General features: G+C 44.6%; 1 protein-coding gene across 1 annotated transcript in view; it reads left to right on the forward strand.

The window, feature by feature from the left end:
- Window positions 1-14,249, forward strand: part of ACER1 (alkaline ceramidase 1) — a 90,990-nt gene that overhangs the window by 42,815 nt on the left and 33,926 nt on the right. The window contains exons 3-4 of the mRNA XM_056551976.1: window positions 869-983; window positions 1,135-1,273. Coding sequence (XP_056407951.1) covers window positions 869-983; window positions 1,135-1,273 — 254 coding nt within the window. The remainder of the gene's footprint in view (window positions 1-868; window positions 984-1,134; window positions 1,274-14,249) is intronic.

A 14,249-nucleotide genomic window follows, 5' to 3' on the forward strand; every position in this document is an offset into this window, starting at 1 on the left:
TTACATCCATTTTTATATTTTAACGTATGTTTATGTAAGTTTGTCTATTGAATAAAAATAGTTTTTTATACTTGCGTTGGTACCTTCTGTTTGAAGTTGATACACATATTACCACTTGAATCTGGCAGAAATAGTACATAGAAATAGTTACATAGTTAATACGTTTGAAAAAAAGAGTCCATCAAGCTCAACCTATAATCCTTCTGTGCCTATCCACAGAAAGGCATAAAAACTCCATGGGGCTGATAATTCCTTTCCAACTCTAATATGGCGAACAGAATAAATCCCTGGATCAACGTTCTATCCACATAAATCTAGTCTATCCATAACTTGTAATATTTTTCTGGAAAACACCCATGCCCCCCTTGAACTTGTTTATTGAGTCAGACATCACAACATCATGTGGCAGAGAGTTCCATAGTCTCACTGCTCTTACAGTAAAGGATCCCTGACTGTGATGATGGTGAATCCTTTTTTCCTCTAGACGTAGAGGATGGCTCGTTGTCATGGTTACAGGCCTAGGTATGAAAATGAGCAAATCGCCCCGAGACATTTTTTCTCCAAACTAAATTACCCCAAGCTTGATAACTTGCTTTGGCATTCTAACCATCCACTACTATAAATATGTTCGTCGCTGTCCTCTGAACCCTCTCCAGTTTAGCCATGTCCATCTTATATACAGGTGCCCAAATTTGGACACAATACTCCAAATATAAGCTTTAGTAAGTCAATGGTATTGGTAACTGTTTTGGCTCCGCTTTCACCCTCTTTCATATTTTTTCATAATTTTTTCACATCTTTCACAGTTTTTTGTAAATTAGAATTTTTTCATCTAAAACATGACACTAACTCTTAAAATTTTTTGCAGGTTACTAATATTTCTTTCCTTCTGGTTGGCCCTCTAATGATGTACCTTTTACATCCGTATGCCTGTAGACGTAGCTTGACTGTCCATCTAGTCTGGATACTGTTCATCATGATTGGTTTGTACAAATTAATTTTTATGTTTTCTCTATCAAACTATATTCTTGTTTCCCATTCATATATGAAACATGTTTTATTCATCATTTCTGTTTACATTTTTATGTAATTGATATAGAAACATTGGATAACAGTATAATATGGCTTTAATAGGTCTCTTCTCCATGTACTACCACATGACATTGAGCTTCTTTGGACAGTTGCTGGATGAGATCTCCATCTTGTGGGTTATTTGTCTTGGCTATTCTGTCTGGCTTCCGAAGCCTTACTTTCCAAGGTTCATCAAGGGCAGGTAGTATGGATCCAATAAACAGCAGTACTTTATTTATGTCTTATTTATTCCCATTGATCATTGGTTGTTGATGCAAGAAAATGATAATTCTGACATGGTAATGCTAATTGAAGGCAGGACCTGGACTTGCTACTTTAAAGGGAATGTGTCATCTGAACATTACTTGTTGTTTAAAGGTTTTATATGTCAAACACATTTTAAGAATTTTTGGTGATGTTTTTTTTTAAATGTTCTATTTTTATATCTATATTTTAAATTAATCCTGAAATCTTGCAGTTTCCATTCTGGCCACTAAAAATAAGCTTCCTGTTCTGCACAGATAATTTCTAAATGAGTAGTTCAGTGAAAGGTGACACCAGTTAGATTGGTACACAGAAAATTATTTGCTCAGAGAACAGCATTCTCCCTCCCCGTAAAATGACCTCTGACAAGGAAAAAATTCATCTGAAGGGGACAGATTGTTTCCATTGTCGTGTATGTCCATGAGTCCTGCCATAAGGCATAACACTAAATGCTGTTAAAACCTCAACTCAGTTCAGACAAGATAACAGCCCCCATATAAATGCATAAACTAAAAAATTGCAATCAGAAAATACAAACAGATTAGAAAAAGGTACATGTTTCAGTATCTGTCCCTAACGTAGAAAAAAAATCTAGGCAACACATTCCCTTTCCAACTATTTGTAAATCGCCAGCACTAGCCACTAGCACTTGCTACTTACCGATAATTGAGGTCTGCACCGGTCCCTACCACTGTTTAAAGTGATAATTCCAGGTCATGCATGAAATTATCATTAATGATAGCACTAATCACAGCTGGAAGCTTGACACATGTAAAGGCACCCTTAAAGGGGTACTCCGCCCCTAGACATCTTATCCCCTATCCAAAGGATAGGGGATAAGATGTCAGATCGCTGGGGTCCCACTGCTGGGGACCCAGAGGATCGCTGCTGCAGCACCCCGCTATCATTACTGCGCAGAGCGAGATCGTTTTGCATGTAATGACGGCCAATACAGGGGCCGGAGCATCGTTACGTCACGGCTCCGCCCCTCGTGACGTCATGGCCCGCCCCGTCAATACAAGTCTATGGGAAGGGGGCGTCGCCACGCCCGCCTGCCATAGACTTGCATTAAGGGGACGGGCTGGGAGTTGTAGTTTTGCAACATCTGAAGGGCCACAGTTTTGAGACCACTGTGCATTGGTCTCCAATCTGTGCCCTTCTAGATGCTGCAAAACTACAACTCTCAGCATGCCCAGACAGTCCAGGCATGCTGGGAGTTGTAGTTCTGTAACATGTGGCCCTTCAGATGTTGCCGAACTACAACTCCCGGCATGCAGTCTGGAGGGATACAGTTTGGACACTATTACACAGTAGTCTCCAAACTGTTCTCCTCCAGTTGTTGCATAACTACAAATCCCAAAATGCCCTTCAGCTGTCTGGGCATGCTGGGAGTTGTAGTTTTGCAACAACTGGAAGCACACTGGTTGCAAAACACTGAGTTAAGTAACAAACTCCCAGTGCTTTGCAACCAGTGCTCCTCCAGCTGTTGCATAACTACAACCCCCAGCATGCACAGAAAACCAAAGTTGTAGTTTTGCGACAGCTGGAGGTTTGCCCCCCCCCCCCCCACATATTCACACGGGTGGGGATTTATAGTGAGTTTCTCGCTGATAGGTTTGAGCTGTGGCAAATTTTCTGCTGCAGCTTAAACTCCCAGCCATTGACTGTCCAGGCATGCTGGGAGTTTTGCAACAGCCGGAGGCACCCTTTTTGGAAATCACTGCTGTAGGGTAATTTTGGTATCAGAGGCAAGTCTAATTCTTGCATCTGGGTCCGTCCCTATGCGAATCCCTAATTTAGGCCTCAAATGCGCATGGCGCTCCCTCTGTTTGGAGCCCTATCATATTTCAAGGTGATAGTTTATGGCCACATATGGGGTATTTCCGTACTCGGGAGAGATTTCTTTGCACATTTTGGGGGCTTTTTCTCCTTTCACCCCTTATGAAAAGGTAAAGTTGTGGTCTACTCCAGCATGTTATTGTAAAAAATGTAAATTTTTTACACTAACATGCTGGTGTTGCCCCATACTTTTCATTTTCACAAGAGGTTAAAGGAAAAAAAGACCCCCAAAATTTGCAACGCAATTTCTCCTGAGTACAGAAATAGACCATATGAGGACATAAAATGCTCTGCGGGCACACAACAAGGCTCAGGAGTGAGAGCGCCATGTGCATTTGAGGTGATTTGAACAGGGGTGACTGATCGTTACAGCGGTTCTGACATACACAGAAAAAAAAGACACCAACATGGGACCCCATTTTGGAAACGACACCCCTCTCGGAACGTAACAAGGGGTATAGTGAGCCTTAACACTCCACAGGTGTTTGAAGAATTTTGGTTAAAGTTGGACGTGAAAATTTTTTATTTTTATTTTTTCACAAAAATGCTGGTGTTATCCCAAATTTTTCATTTTCACAAGGGGTAATAGGAAAAAGCCCTCAAAAATTTGTAACACCATTTTCTTCTGAGTAAATAAATACCCCATGTGTGGACATAAGTGCTCTGCGGGCAAACTACAATGCTCAGAAAGGAAGGAGCGCCATTTGGCTTTTGGAGAGAGCATTTTAGAAACTACACCCCTCACGTAATGTAAAAAGGGGTGCAGTGAGCATTTACACCCCACAGGTGTCTGACAGATTTTTTGAACAGTGAAAAATTATTTTTTTACTTTATTTGCACAGCCCACTGTTCCAAAGATCTGTCAAACGCCAGTGGGATGCAAATGCTCACTGCACCCATTGTTACATTCTGTGAGGAGTTTAGTTTCTGAAATAGTTTAGTTTCCGAACAGTCCACTGTTCTGGTAGCATGGGGGCTTTGTAAACGCACATGGCCCCCGACTTCTATTCCAAACAAATTCTCTCTCCAAAAGCCCAATGGCGCTCCTTCTCTTCTGAGCATTGTAGTTCACCCACAGAGCACTTTACATCCACATATGGGGTATTTCCATACTCAGAGGAAATTTACAAATTTTGGGAGGATTTTTCTCCTATTACTCCATGTGAAAATGAAAAATTTTGTGAAACCCCAGCATTTTAGCGTAAAAAAGAAATTTATTTACACATCCGACTTTAGCGAAAAGTCGTCAAACACATGTGAGGTGTTAAGGCTCACTGTACCCATTGTTACGTTCCTTGAGGGGTGTAGTTTCCAAAATAGTATGCCATGTGTTTTTCTTTATGTTGTTCTGGCACAATAGAGGCTTCCTAGATGCAACATGCCCCCTAAAAACCACTTTAGTGAAAAAAATAATAATTTACACATTCAACTTTAACGAAAAGTCGTCAAACACCTGTGGGGTGTTAAGGCTCACTGTACCACTTGTTACGTTCCTTGAGGGGTGTAGTTTCCAAAATAGTATGTCATGTGTTTTTTTTTTTTTTTGCTGTTCTGACACCATATGGGCTTCCTAGATGCAACATGCCCCCCAAAAACTATTTCAGCAAAATTTGCTATCCAAAAGCCAAATGTGTCTCCTTCTCTTCTGAGCAGTGTAGTGTGCCTGCAGTGCACTTGACATGGGTTATTTTCCATACTCAGAAGAGATGGGGTGGCATATTTTGAGGGCATTTCTCCTATTATCCCTTGTAAAAATGTTAAGTTTGGGGAAAAAATGCATTTTAGTGATTTTTTTTTTAAATTTACACATCTGACTTTAATGAAAAGTCGTCAAACACCTGTGGGGTGTTAAGGCTCACTGTACCCCTTGTTACGTTCCTTGAGGGGTTTCTTTAAGTTTCCAAAATAGTATGACATGTGTTTTTTTTTGTTGCTGTTCTGACACCATAGGAGTGTCCAAAATGTGACATGCACCCCAAAAACCATTTCAGAAAAACTCAGTCTCCAAAATCCCATTCTCGCTCCTTCCCTTCTGAAAATTAAGTATCCACACTTGTATGTGAATGAAATATAAATATTCAGTAGTACAAAGAAAATATCAGGAGAATAAGGAATCAAAAAACATAGGATAACATCTCATGCTAGAAGTAACTCACAAAGGTACATACCATTCAATGGAAGTACATAGAAATCAATTTGGTGGTAAGGTGGAAGTTACATCACGTATGGAGCATGGTCACTTCTGGTTTCGGGGCCGCCTGTTAACAGTCAAAAGATAATAAAAGCATAGGAAACATCTGTGACTATATCCCTTAAGGGGAAAAAAGGAAACAGGTCCCTGGATGTTCTACATAGCTACAAAAAGTCCCCTAGAAGACCAAATGTCCCCTATGTATATTTTCCAGTTAACAAAGAAATTATTACAAATATGAAGATAAAAGGTATTTAGGCTGGCCAACTCCAGAGCCCATCCAATGTTTCTTAAATGGAGATAAAAGGTATTTAGGCTGGCCAACTCCAGAGCCCATCCAATGTTTCTTAAATGGATGTAATCACTGTTACGCCGAGCGCTCCGGGTCCCCGCTCCTCCCCGGAGCGCTCGCTACACTTCCCTCACTGCAGCGCCCCGGTCGGTTCCACGGACCCGGGGCGCTGCGTTACTACCTCCGGCCGGGATGCGATTCGCGATGCGGGTAGCGCCCGCTCGCGATGCGCACCCCGGCTCCCGTACCTTACTCGCTCCCCGTCAGTTCTGTCCCGGCGCGCGCGGCCCCGCTCCCTAGGGCGCGCGCGCGCCGGGTCTTTGCGATTTAAAGGGCCACTGCACCGCTGATTGGTGCAGTGGTTCCAATTAGTGTTTACACCTGTGCACTTCCCTATATCACCTCACTTCCCCTTCACTCCCTCGCCGGATCTTGTTGCCCTAGTGCCAGTGAAAGCGTTCCTTGTGTGTTCCTTGCCTGTGATTCCAGACCTTCTGCCGTTGCCCCTGACTACGATCCTTGCTGCCTGCCCCGACCTTCTGCTACGTCCGACCTTGCTTCTGTCTACTCCCTTGTACCGCGCCTATCTTCAGCAGCCAGAGAGGTTGAGCCGTTGCTAGGGGATACGACCTGGTCACTACCGCCGCAGCAAGACCATCCCGCTTTGCGGCGGGCTCTGGTGAAAACCAGTAGTGACTTAGAACCGATCCTCTAGCACGGTCCACGCCAATCCCTCTCTGGCACAGAGGATCCACTACCTGCCAGCCGGCATCGTGACAGTAGATCCGGCCATGGATCCCGCTGAAGTTCCTCTGCCAGTTGTCGCTGACCTCACCACGGTGGTCGCCCAGCAGTCACAACAGATTGCGCAACAAGGCCAACAGCTGTCTCAACTGACTGTTATGCTACAACAGTTACTACCACAGCTCCAGCAATCATCTCCTCCGCCAGCTCCTGTACCTCCTCCGCAGCGAGTGGCCGCTTCTGGAATACGACTATCCTTGCCGGATAAATTTGATGGGGACTCTAAGTTTTGCCGTGGCTTTCTTTCCCAATGTTCATTACACTTGGAGATGATGTCGGACCAGTTCCCCACTGAAAGGTCTAAGGTGGCTTTCGTAGTCAGCCTGCTGTCTGGAAAAGCCCTGGCTTGGGCCACACCGCTCTGGGACCGCAATGACCCCGTCACTGCCTCTGTACACTCCTTCTTCTCGGAAATTCGAAGTGTCTTTGAGGAACCTGCCCGAGCCTCTTCTGCTGAGACTGCCCTGTTGAACCTGGTCCAGGGTAATTCTTCCGTTGGCGAGTATGCCGTACAGTTCCGTACCCTTGCTTCAGAATTATCCTGGAATAATGAGGCACTCTGCGCGACCTTTAAAAAAGGCCTATCCAGCAACATTAAAGATGTTCTGGCCGCACGAGAAATCCCTGCTAACCTACATGAACTCATCCATCTTGCCACTCGCATTGACATGCGTTTTTCCGAACGGCGTCAGGAGCTCCGCCAGGATATGGACTCTGTTCGCACGAGGCGTTTCTTCTCCCCGGCTCCTCTCTCCTCTGGTCCCCTGCAATCTGTTCCTGTGCCTCCCGCCGTGGAGGCTATGCAGGTCGACCGGTCTCGCCTGACACCCCAAGAGAGGACACGACGCCGCATGGAGAATCTCTGCCTGTACTGTGCTAGTACCGAACACTTCCTGAAGGATTGTCCTATCCGTCCTCCCCGCCTGGAAAGACGTCCGCTGACTCCGCACAAAGGTGAGACAGTCCTTGATGTCTACTCTGCTTCTCCACGTCTTACTGTGCCTGTGCGGATGTCTGCCTCTGCCTTCTCCTTCTCTGCTGTGGCCTTCCTGGACTCTGGATCTGCAGGAAATTTCATCTTAGCCTCTCTCGTCAACAGGTTCAACATCCCGGTGACCAGTCTCGCCAGACCCCTCTACATCAATTGTGTAAACAATGAAAGATTGGACTGTACTATACGTTTCCGCACGGAGCCCCTTCTAATGTGCATCGGATCTCATCACGAGAGGATTGAACTGTTGGTCCTTCCCAATTGCACTTCTGAAATCCTTCTTGGACTTCCCTGGCTTCAACTCCATTCCCCAATCCTGGATTGGTCCACTGGGGAGATCAAGAGTTGGGGGCCCTCTTGTTCCAAGGACTGCTTAAAACCGGTTCCCAGTAAACCTTGCCGTGTCCCTGTGCTTCCTCATGTAACCGGTCTCCCTAAGGCCTATATGGACTTTGCGGACGTTTTTTGCAAAAAACAAGCTGAGACTCTACCTCCTCACAGGCCTTATGATTGTCCCATTGACCTCCTCCCGGGCACTACTCCACCCCGGGGCAGAATCTATCCTCTGTCCGTCCCAGAGACTCTTGCCATGTCTGAATACGTCCAAGAAAATTTAAAAAAGGGCTTTATCCGTAAATCCTCCTCTCCTGCCGGAGCCGGATTTTTCTTTGTGTCCAAAAAAGATGGCTCTCTACGTCCTTGCATTGACTACCGCGGTCTTAATAAAATCACGGTTAAGAACCGCTACCCCCTACCCCTCATCTCTGAACTCTTTGATCGTCTCCAAGGTGCCCATATTTTTACCAAACTGGACTTAAGAGGTGCTTATAATCTCATCCGCATCAGAGAGGGGGATGAATGGAAAACGGCATTTAACACCAGAGATGGACACTTTGAGTATCTGGTCATGCCCTTTGGTCTATGCAACGCCCCTGCCGTCTTCCAAGACTTTGTTAATGAAATTTTTCGTGATCTACTATACTCCTGTGTTGTTGTATATCTGGACGATATCCTGATTTTTTCTGCCAATCTTGAAGAACACCGCCAGCATGTCCGTATGGTTCTTCAGAGACTTCGTGATAATCAACTCTATGCCAAAATAGAGAAATGTCTGTTTGAATGCCAATCTCTTCCTTTTCTAGGATACTTGGTCTCTGGCCAGGGACTACAAATGGACCCAGATAAACTCTCTGCCGTCTTAGATTGGCCACGCCCCTCCGGACTCCGTGCCATCCAACGTTTTTTGGGGTTCGCCAATTATTACAGGCAATTTATTCCACATTTTTCTACCATTGTGGCTCCTATTGTGGCTTTAACAAAAAAAAATGCCGATCCCAAGTCTTGGCCTCCTCAAGCGGAAGACGCCTTTAAACGACTCAAGTCTGCCTTTTCTTCGGCTCCCGTGCTCTCCAGACCTGACCCATCTAAACCCTTCCTATTGGAGGTTGATGCCTCCTCAGTGGGAGCTGGAGCTGTCCTTCTACAAAAAAACTCTTCCGGGCATGCTGTTACTTGTGGTTTTTTTTCCAGGACCTTCTCTCCGGCGGAGAGGAACTACTCCATCGGGGATCGAGAGCTTCTAGCCATTAAATTAGCACTTGAGGAATGGAGGCATCTGCTGGAGGGATCAAGATTTCCAGTTATTATTTACACCGATCACAAGAACCTCTCCTACCTCCAGTCTGCCCAACGGCTGAATCCTCGTCAGGCCAGGTGGTCTCTGTTCTTTGCCCGATTTAATTTTGAAATTCACTTTCGGCCTGCTGATAAAAACATTAGGGCCGATGCTCTCTCTCGTTCCTCAGATGCCTCTGAAATTGAACTCTCTCCTCAACACATCATTCCTCCTGACTGCCTGATTTCCACTTCTCCAGCCTCCATCAGGCAAACTCCTCCAGGAAAGACCTTTGTTTCTCCACGCCAACGCCTTGGGATCCTCAAATGGGGTCACTCCTCCCATCTCGCAGGTCATGCGGGCATCAAGAAATCTGTGCAACTCATCTCTCGCTTCTATTGGTGGCCGACTCTAGAGACTGATGTGGTGGACTTTGTGCGAGCCTGCACTATCTGTGCCCGGGATAAGACTCCTCGCCAGAAGCCCGCTGGTTTTCTTCATCCTCTACCTGTCCCCGAACAACCTTGGTCTCTGATTGGTATGGATTTTATTACTGACTTACCCCCATCCCATGGCAACACTGTTATTTGGGTGGTCGTTGATCGATTCTCCAAAATGGCACATTTCATCCCTCTTCCTGGTCTTCCTTCAGCGCCTCAGTTGGCTAAACAATTTTTTGTACACATTTTTCGTCTTCACGGGTTGCCTACACAGATCGTCTCGGATAGAGGCGTCCAATTTGTGTCTAAATTCTGGAGGGCTCTCTGTAAACAACTCAAGATTAAATTAAATTTTTCTTCTGCATACCATCCTCAATCCAATGGACAAGTAGAGAGAATTAACCAGATCTTGGGTGACTATTTACGACATTTTGTTTCCTCCCGCCAGGATGACTGGGCAGATCTTCTACCTTGGGCCGAATTCTCGTATAATTTCAGAATCTCTGAATCTTCCTCCAAATCTCCGTTTTTCGTGGTGTACGGCCGTCACCCTCTTCCCCCCCTCCCTACCCCCTTGCCCTCTGGTCTGCCCGCTGTGGATGAAATTTCTCGTGATCTTTCCACCATATGGAAAGAGACCCAAAATTCTCTCTTACAGGCTTCTTCTCGCATGAAGAGATTCGCAGATAAGAAAAGAAGAGCTCCTCCCATTTTTTCCCCTGGAGACAAGGTATGGCTCTCCGCTAAATATGTCCGTTTCCGTGTCCCGAGCTATAAGTTGGGACCACGCTATCTTGGTCCTTTTAAAGTTTTGTGTCAAATTAATCCTGTCTCTTACAAACTTCTTCTTCCTCCTTCTCTTCGTATCCCTAATGCCTTTCACGTCTCTCTTCTTAAACCTCTCATCCTCAACCGTTTTTCTCCTAAATCTGTTCCTCCCACTCCTGTTTCCGGCTCCTCGGACATCTTCTCTGTCAAAGAGATTTTGGCCTCTAAAAAGGTCAGGGGAAGAACTTTTTTTTTAGTGGATTGGGAGGGTTGTGGTCCAGAAGAGAGGTCCTGGGAACCTGAGGACAATATCCTGGACAAAAGTCTGATCCTCAGGTTCTCAGGCCCCAAGAAGAGGGGGAGACCCAAGGGGGGGGGTACTGTTACGCCGAGCGCTCCGGGTCCCCGCTCCTCCCCGGAGCGCTCGCTACACTTCCCTCACTGCAGCGCCCCGGTCGGTTCCACGGACCCGGGGCGCTGCGTTACTACCTCCGGCCGGGATGCGATTCGCGATGCGGGTAGCGCCCGCTCGCGATGCGCACCCCGGCTCCCGTACCTTACTCGCTCCCCGTCAGTTCTGTCCCGGCGCGCGCGGCCCCGCTCCCTAGGGCGCGCGCGCGCCGGGTCTTTGCGATTTAAAGGGCCACTGCACCGCTGATTGGTGCAGTGGTTCCAATTAGTGTTTACACCTGTGCACTTCCCTATATCACCTCACTTCCCCTTCACTCCCTCGCCGGATCTTGTTGCCCTAGTGCCAGTGAAAGCGTTCCTTGTGTGTTCCTTGCCTGTGATTCCAGACCTTCTGCCGTTGCCCCTGACTACGATCCTTGCTGCCTGCCCCGACCTTCTGCTACGTCCGACCTTGCTTCTGTCTACTCCCTTGTACCGCGCCTATCTTCAGCAGCCAGAGAGGTTGAGCCGTTGCTAGGGGATACGACCTGGTCACTACCGCCGCAGCAAGACCATCCCGCTTTGCGGCGGGCTCTGGTGAAAACCAGTAGTGACTTAGAACCGATCCTCTAGCACGGTCCACGCCAATCCCTCTCTGGCACAGAGGATCCACTACCTGCCAGCCGGCATCGTGACAATCACCTTGAAAAGAAAAAATTATTTAAGTTTTACATAACCCAAGTATGTATTTATGATTAGGAAACTCAGCTACTTTTTTGTTGGGACTTTCAGCCCTCAGAAACAACAGAATTAAATGTGGTCTCCATTTATGGATTTTTCATTTTAGTGTTTCCTCTTGCATATAATAAGCTGTTTTCTGTAACCTGAAAAAGGAGGAGGGATTGAGGTGGTCTAGCTTGAACCCTTTACAAAACTCATATTAAACGTCAGAGACAGTCAGAAACAGGAGATTATCCCCTATCCCCTCAAGCCCCAACAATGCCGCAGATGCTGGGATCAGTATTGATTATGGCAAATAAAGGCTTAATGGCTGCCCCTCTAATATAATACTATGTCCTCTTGTGGTAGTTTTTCTTCTTTTAAATATGCTCTCCCCCTTTACCATGTTGATTCCCTTTATATATTTAAAAGTTTCTATCATATCCCCTCTGTCTTGTTTTTCTTTTGTGCTATACTTGTTAAGGTCATTCAACCTTTCCTAGTAAGTTTTATCCTGCAATCCATTTACTAGTTTAGTAGCTCTTCTCTGAACTTTCTCTAAAATATCTATGTCCTTATGGCATTCATCATTGTAGGTGTAAGTTAAGCATTTTTCTACACCTTTTTTTGTGTGCTGGTAATGTGCAGGAGCACCAAATTTATTAAATGGTCACAGAGCATTTGATAAATGTTGTGCAGGTCACATTTTCTGAAATTTCTCTCTTCACATACACCAAAAAGAACAGCTAAGTCTGGGCTGGTGTAGTTTAGAGACTTTTCTGTGATTTTGCGCCTTTTCACAAAAAGGCGCAGTTCATAAAACCCATCCAATTCATGCGTATTGCCAAAATCAGTGGATTACAACTCAAAATCAGAAGAAATGTATAAACCAAAAGGTGCAAAAAAAGGTGCAAAAACGTACACTTGTGCCAAAATAGCACCAAACATAGACAGAAAAGAAAGGGTAAACACAATGATAAATACTGGCCAAAGTCTCCAGTACTGTGCACAATACTCCAAGTGAGGTTTCACCAGTGCTATGTACAGCGGCATGATCACTTTTCTCTTTCTACTGCATCTAAAGAGTTTATCTTGTTTTTTAAACTTATACGAATGGTACGAAAGACAGTGTAGATAGAAAACTGGGATCCATTAAAGGAGCTATGCGATGGAAAAAAAAACGTATCCCCTATCTGCAGGATCTCCCGTATGGGCTCCCGACTCACCCCCGACTCTGCACCTGGAATCACCTGGAATCTATGGCATAAGCAGAGACACATGAATGCTCTGTCTATGCCTCTCCCATAGAAATGAATGGAGGAGGCGTCCTTCGACCAGCTTCCGTGCTTGGTACAATATGTCCATTGGAGGAGCAGAGCCAGAGTCCCATATGGGAGATTGCGGGGGGTCCCAGTGGTCGGAACCCTTTGGGATACGTGTTTTCTGCCGCATATCTCCTTTAATGAACCTAGGGGTGGAGTGGAGGGAGGGGTTGGGGTAGAGAGGAAGAAAAACCCATGATTAATGATAGAAGTCTGATAAAAAATAAATTGAGCAATAGAGCCCTGCACGGAACTGTATTCTTTATTTAGCTCCCGCTAGGGTGTGTTTCACTCCTGAAACATATATGTCCAATCCCACCCATTTCTGCAACCATTTCACATTTAAGCCTTTAGACGCCCTGATAAACGCTGTCTAATGTGAAAGTAAAGCTCATCGAACCCCCCCGACTTGATCTAAAATGGTGGAGCAGGGGCCCCTTACCTGCCTCATGCCGCCAATCCAGTGATGCAGCCTAGCTTAACTAGTCTGTAATAGTGGATCGCCAATCACACTGTATAATGCTATGCCATAGGTATAGGCATAAGCAATCATTAAATTGCATTTACTATATAATGCTATGCCTATGGCATTGCATTATACATTAAAAGCAATTTAATTATTGCATATAAAATTCCCCTTTGGGGACTCAAAAAGTCTAAAATAAAAAATAAACTCTCTAAAATTATTTAAAAACCCCTCCCCTAATAAAAAATAAAATAACCCTTGTTTTCCCATTTTACAAAAAAAAAAAAAATGTAACACACATGGTATCGCTGCGTGCCTAAATGTCCAAGCTATTAAAATATGATGTTTATGATTCCACATGGTAAATGGCATAAACATAAAAAATGCTAAACACCAAAAATACAGATTTTTTTTTACATTATATATGAGAAATTTTTTTTACAAAAAAACGATCAAAAAGTCCCATCAAAACAAAAATGAAACTCATAAAAACTACAGATCATGGCCCAAAAATTAGCCCTCATAAATCCCTGTATACAGAAAAATAAAAAAGTTATAGGGATCAGAAAAGGAATATTTCATTCATGCCTATTTTGTTAAAAAAAAGTTTGCAATATTTTTAAAGCAGTACAATAATAGAAAAATGATATGAAGTGGGTATCATTCTAATCGCATTGACCTACATAATAAAGATAATGTATTTATCGTAAGTTTTACCATAAAGTGCACTGTGTAAAAACCAAACCCCCACAAATAATATTTTTCTGGTTTTGCTGTACATTTTATGGTAAAATGAACAAGCCCTTTATGGGTCTGTAGGTGGAAAAATAAAAGAGTTATGGATTTTAAATGAAGAGGAAGAAAAAGCAAAAATGCAAAAATGAAAATTGGCCTGGTCCGTAAGGCCAAAATGGGCTGTGTCCTTAAGGGGTTAAATGTTTTATATACATTGTCCTTAAGACTGTGTTCTTAAGGCCAAAATGGGCTAAGTCCCTGCTAAAGTGTACCTGTTATGTCCCACCAAAAAAAGTTATATCTTGCCTACTTATATAGTAACTAATCCTGATCATGCACAT

The sequence above is a fragment of the Hyla sarda genome, chromosome 1 (assembly GCF_029499605.1).
Source record: "Hyla sarda isolate aHylSar1 chromosome 1, aHylSar1.hap1, whole genome shotgun sequence".
Lineage (NCBI taxonomy): Eukaryota > Metazoa > Chordata > Amphibia > Anura > Hylidae > Hyla > Hyla sarda.